General features: G+C 36.1%; 1 protein-coding gene across 1 annotated transcript; it reads right to left on the reverse strand.

Annotated features, from left to right (window-relative positions):
- Window positions 1-1,113: 1,113 nt before the first annotated feature.
- On the reverse strand, window positions 1,114-6,565 carry LOC127860619 (uncharacterized). Its single transcript, XM_052398829.1, has 6 exons — window positions 5,323-6,565; window positions 4,945-5,013; window positions 3,558-3,659; window positions 3,323-3,406; window positions 2,394-2,474; window positions 1,114-1,886 (listed from the first exon to the last, which is right to left on the reverse strand). The coding sequence occupies exons 1-6, from the start codon at window positions 5,456-5,458 to the stop codon at window positions 1,663-1,665; spliced, it is 696 nt and encodes a 231-aa protein (XP_052254789.1). The 5' UTR covers window positions 5,459-6,565; the 3' UTR covers window positions 1,114-1,662.
- Window positions 6,566-6,799: the final 234 nt, after the last annotated feature.

The raw sequence follows: 6,799 nt of genomic DNA on the forward strand, positions 1-6,799 counted from the left end.
AGTGAGATGAACAAAGCACATAAAACAATGGAACATTGAAGAGAAAATACTTTGCATGCCCATGAAGGATGGCATATATTTTTGTACTGTCCGTCAGTCAGTCCGTCAGTCAGTCTGTCCGTAAACTTTGACATTGGTCATAAGTTGTGCTATAGTGAAGGTAACAACTTGATATTTGGCATGCATGAGTATCTCATGGAGCTGCATATTTTGATTAGTGAAAGGTCAAGGTCATCCTTCAATGACATAGTTAAAATATATGACTTCAAAGCGGCGAATAAGTGGACATACACATCTCTTGTTACAGATATTCTCCTGACAAAGCCTGCAATATTATCGGAGCCTGCGTTGTCCTGCATAAGATCTGCCTGAGACTACCAGTTCCTCAGAATTGCTGCAACGTAGGCTGTGTCCATGATGATCATAATGACAGCATACCAGACCGTGCTTGTCAGGAAGAACAGCCACAACCCCATCGTCTTATCCAAGAAGGCTATGCAGCTGCTGTGCGTAATAAATTTGCAGACGCATACTTTGGAAGGTGAGAGGACGCTTTTGATTGAATGTAATTCCAGTCTGTGCTTATATGGAAGCTATATAGCATTCCATGTAAAATGACAATGAGATGAGTGATATTATTTCCGCCTAACTGGTTCCTTCACTGTATTGATATGTTTTACAATTCATAGTTCGTATTCTGCAGTAATATTTAATTTGTATTGTTTACTTGAATCAGTCAATAAAACAAATTCGGCACCTTTAATACTTCCTTAATGCTGGTTGATCATGATAAATAGCGTTGGGGATAAAAAATGTTTGTTGGATTGTTGAGAATTTGGCTTATCCAAAACAGTTCGCTTATCAGGCATCAGAAAAAATGTACACATAGACAACTGTAATTAAGGATTGTAAATGTGCATCTATGCGTTTTGGTTATTTTTTATGTTCTATATACTGTGAACATATACATGTGAGTGTGTATGCGCAAAACCAATCAAATGCATGTCATTGGCAAATTATTTCACCTTAATTCATGCTGTAATAGCAGATTGGATGTTATCAATAATAAAAGTACAGTTATAGTTTAAATTAGGTAAAACACAATCTAACACATTAATTGAATATTATATTATACCCACATAATTTAAAGGCAATTAATTCTATTTTGAACGCTACACACACATACATGTACAAAAACCTATGAATAAATGGTAAAGCATAAAAAAATGAAATTGAAATAAAAACATGTCACAAACAATGATCAGAAGCAACCATTACGATTGTTACAATATATCCTGTTTTCATTGGTTTGTGACATTGTTATTGAAATCGTATATTGTCATGACTACTGACTGTGTGCACTTTTCCTCCAGCATCTGCACCTTTAGCTGTGCTTTGCGAGCATTACACTTCTCAATCTTGAGTTTCTCCTTCAATATATTTAACTCTGTCACTTCTTTTTCAGTGTATGTCTGGTTAAGGGCTTTCTCCCTTTCGATTTGTAAATTAATAAGTGCCCTTTCTTTCTTGAGAGCAAGGCGTTCTCTTTGGAGAGCTACTTGGTCTCTCATTGCTCTCACCCGTTCTTTCTGCCCATGTGCTTCTTTTTTTGTTTTTCAATACATCCATTTCAGCCTTTGCTTTTCTAGAACAACTAGCATGTCATAGTTTTTTTTCTTTATTTTTCGGCAGATAAGCGCCGCTGTAAGGGGAGGTTGACTCTGGCGAGTATTCACAAGCTGGCTGAATGGTTTCATACGAGTCATCCCGTTGTGCAGACGTTGCTGATGCCTTCTTTTTCACTGTTGTAGTCACCTGAGAAGCACAACTTATCTTGATTGGCTTTGATTTGGACACAAGCTTTTGACATTCAGATGCTCCTAGTTCTGCATAGAGGAATAAAACGATATAAACATCATAACAATGATATTTTTTCACAAATTAATGGCTGCAAACTTGCAATATGTACAGTAAAACATGTGTTATAAGGCCCATCTGTTATAGGGCCACCTGTTTCATAAAGACACTGTCATCAGACACACATTGTTCTTGTTATCACTGATTATCACCTATGTAATGTGGCCACTTTGGTCTGGTCACCCTCAGGTGGCTGTATAACACACGATTTTATTATTATTTTCCTATAGGGAGGTTTGAGGGGAGCGAAGTGAGATGTATAGTGAATGTGATACCTGTGCTAATGACATAGCTGCCGTAATAAAAAGTAGGGGAAAAGAATGATTATTTGAAATGAAGATTAAAGTGTAAGCATTACCACATTTTATCGTCCTTTGACAACCTAAAAATGTATTTAATATAACTGTGTGTGTGCTTTTAGGTTTTTCTTTACAAAAATAACTATGCAAATAATCAAACAAATGACTTTTCCTCACCTGTTGAGATTCTTGTGCTCTTCAGTGGACTGTCTGCTGTGTTCGTACAAGAACTGCGTGATGTGCAGATACTGCCTGTGCCTGGAATAAAATATGGAATAATGCAAATTGACATGTGTAAAACATTTGCACAAACAAACTGACAATCCATGCAAAAAATAAAAATATACTTTTAGTGTTTAATGTGATATGTTTAATGTGATAAATTGAAGGGACTAGATCTATAATGTAGTTTTTAATACATTGCAATCATAATGACAATTCTTTAAGTACCTATTCTTTTTAGAAAAAGATTCGTCGCTTTAGGAATAAACAAAACTCTGTTCATAAAAGTATGGGTACCGAAACATGCATATTATTTGAACTTAGATAACCATGTAGTAATATCATTGTCTTTTTAAGGTTATAATAACTTTTTTCCGATACATACACACATTTAAACAAAATCAACAACTGGTACCAGAACATGATTTATTATTGTACAGAACTTCATCAGTACCATTACCATGAGGCTCATGTATGGGGCTCAGACATGAACAAAATTTTCAATTCATTATTAATTTTTATTCAAGTTACTCAATGAATAATGGAGCAGTATGGGCTTTTTATTCGCTGTTTGTGCAGTCAATGTATTATTAGCTATGGTATCTTATGTTGGTAAGTTACTGTAAACAGTATTACATTGTTAAAGGACATGTATTTATTTGTGCGCACCCATAAAACTCTGTCCGCTGTCTGTTGGCATTCAGAGAAGCTGCCTAAATCCATTATTTAATGCAAATAATACAACATTTCAAGAAAAATGATGTGCAAACCATACAAGACAACATTAGAAAGTACGACACAATTGTTTTCTTATGAAGTTCTCAAAAGAAAACCCAGCAGCGGACAAAATGCCCTTAATGCCCACACTTAATAACTGTACTTACCTCCACGACTAGCAGCGTAGACATCAACAGTCATACAGACGTCTGTCTTCTTCAGCTGTGCGGGCTGGCCATTCTCAGCATCAACTAACGAAATTTAACATTTAAAAAATCTCTTTAAATTTGTATTTATTATTGCAATTCTTTCAGCATTAATGTAAATCAACATTAAGTTTTACACACTGAAGACATTTAATCCGAAAAGATATTCTAAATCAGAAAATAATGCAATACTTACCATCATGGAGAACTTGGCTTTGGTGAACATTATTATCTTGATTGTGATTCACCTCGCTTTTTTGCCTCTTGCACTTTTCATTCACAATGTCAATGCAGTCCCCTAAAATATCAATATTATAACAAGAGGGCCTGAAAGGCCAAAAGTCGCTCACCTGAGATTACAAGATATTATTGGGACAAATCTCCTGGCCAAGTATCATGAAGATCGGAAAATAAATGTGGCCTCTAGAGTGTGAACAAGGCAAACGTTGACTTCGCACAACGCACAACGGACGACGGACAAAAAGCGATCACAAAAGCTCACCATGAGCACGTTGTGCTCAGGTGAGCTAAAAACAAGGGCGGTTTGTAAATCATGCATGGCCCCCACATGGGCTGTCAGTTGTAGTGGCAGCCATTGTGTGAATACGCTTTTTGTAACTGTGACTTTGACCTTTGACCTAGTGACCTGAAAATTAATAGTGGTGATCAGCCAGTCATTATCAATGTACCTATGAAGTTTCAAGATCCTTGGCGTAAGCATGATTGAGTCATCATCCGGATTCCATTTAACTGTTTCGAGTCACTGTGACTGCGACCTACTGACATGAAAATTAATAGGGCTCATTTGCCAGTCATGATCAATGTACCTATGAAGTTTCATCTTACTATGCGTAATCATTCTTGACTAATCATCCGGAAACCATTTTACTATTTCGAGTCACTAGGACATTGACCTTTGATCTAGTGACCTGAAAATCTTTAGGGGTCATCTGCCACTCATTATCTATCTAACTATGAAGTTGTATGATACTTGGCCTAAGAATTATTGAGTTACCATCCGGAAACCATCCGGTGGACAGACCAACCGACGGACGGACCGACCGACATGTGCAAAACAATATACCCCCTCTTCGTCTTTGAATGGGGGCATAAAAAAATTGCTAAAATCAACTGAATTATGATTTTACGAATAACATATTAACATTCACACTGATGATTCATGTTGCTGCACATGTACAGGTACAAATACACGATTAAAAGGTACTTAGATAAACCTTTTTGGCACTGTACTGTGTACATGTTATGCAAATGTGTATGATTATGTTATGTGAGAATGTATATTGCATGGTTGTCCATCAATGTTCACGTGGTTATGCACATAGAGTGCTTGTGTGTAAGCAGACAGAACAATGTGCATGTCTGTATATGATTGCAATTATGAATATTTGTGTGTGCGTGTGTATTTTGACTTAAAATAATGCCACTATAAAATGCTGGGCAATTATTTAAATATTTTTTTTGGCATATAGTTGCACACAATCAATACACAAGTTCACAAATAAATATTCACATAATGAAAAAATCTTTACAGTCCGATTTGCATAAAATAAATTTCCCCTTACCACTTGTTTTGTTTTTTCTCTTGGGCTCTTCGCTCCAAAACAGACTATTACTCCCTGCTCTAACACCATCTGAAAAAATCTTCCGCAAAAAGTTCATGAAGAACATATACACACACATAATAAGAGACAATAACATGTATTTCCAGTTAGATTTTATGATGGATCTTCTTTTTACTCAGACTGCAATCTGCTTCGAAATTCAATATGAAGAATCTGCAGACTTTCAAATAATTATATGCGTTTCACTTCAAATAGTTACCTATTTATAAAATGGCAAGCTGAAAATGGTTAATAGAACATGTGCCCATATATTATTATTACATAGTGAACAAGAAATATTTAAAGTAAATATGAACTGGTTACAAACTTATTAATTACCTGCAACCCCATGTAGGAAGGGCGAATCTCTGCCAATGATGTGGTCCAACACAACATCATAATACCAAAGTTTTTTTCTTTTCTTTTCCGCCTCCAGTCTTTGGCACTTTAAAACTGTTGAGGTAGTCTCGTGCATTTTTCTTTAGGACCCTTAGCTTTTTCTTACACGTGTCCACTGTCCTCAACGCCACCCCACACGCGTTTATGGCTGACACAATCTCCTGCCACTGTTTTCGCTTGTTTGCCTCGGTCACCGACGGCCCGTGTTTTCCCTCCAGCAGGTTATTGTTCTCAATAACAAGCTCTTATAGTATATCAATCTCTTTTTTTGACCAAGAATGGCACTGACTGGACTCGTTGATGTCTTCTTCTTCCATTTTCGAGTGTATTTTCACCGGCAGATGTTGATGGCGGAAGTGATAATTTTCTAAAAATAGCGACTACCACGACCGCAGTCGACTGACCACACAGTCATGCAACCACAGTCGCGGCAACTTTCTCCGTGAACGCGACAATTTGTCAGTTGACGGCCGACAACCGTCGGTCGACCGCACAGTCGCGCGACTTCAGTCGTGTTTTCTAGTTTTTTATTAAACCGGACCCGGATGTTTCTTGATATTAACTTTGACAACTTCAATCATACAAGACTTTCATCACTAGTCTGCACAATGTTTTTACAGTAGGGGACTCACCAAATGATTACCTTGCGATTACCTATGCTGTCTCGGTAGTTTTCAGACTATACTTACGGGGACAATATAAAAAACGGGGTCTGTATACAACCCCGCGTTCTACGCACATTTAATTATTATGAAGGGGTGAAGGGGAGGTAATGCAATCAAATGTCACAAAAAGGTCTTAAAACGAAAACTACAATTACGTCTGAAATTGAAATTTTATATACCTCGCAATTAATGTCGCTATATATTTCCTTGTATAAGGCGTTAAATAAATGACGTATTTATATATACTACTATATTAGGTAGTAATAGGTACCCCTATAAACCTTAATTCGTGTCAATAGAGACCCCGTAACTGGCCAAACGTGTTACGGGAACCTTTTTTCTTCAACAAATTAGCCAGTGGAAAACAAAATAAAAAATTAAAAATAAAAATTAAACTTTGACCCGTTGACCAGAATAATATTTTTTTAGTTATTTTGAAAATAAAGACAATTGTTAAAATTCATAGCAGACAACATATACATTTGAAATAGTTGTTTAATATGCAAAAAACTCTAAGTTACGAAACACGAAACATAACTTTCTTTAAAATTTACGATTAATGTATATGTTTTCATTTTCAATGGAAACATATATTAAAAGCTTGCATTTTGAGAAACGTGTGTCATGTAATTTACTTCGTATATATATGATAACAGCGAAAAGTACAATAATCGTACTGTGTATAAGTTTGTTTCAAATCTAGAGCTATATTACATTTTTGGAAAAACCAGCAAAGACATAGAACAATGTAC

Source organism: Dreissena polymorpha, chromosome 15 (assembly GCF_020536995.1).
Source record: "Dreissena polymorpha isolate Duluth1 chromosome 15, UMN_Dpol_1.0, whole genome shotgun sequence".
Lineage (NCBI taxonomy): Eukaryota > Metazoa > Mollusca > Bivalvia > Myida > Dreissenidae > Dreissena > Dreissena polymorpha.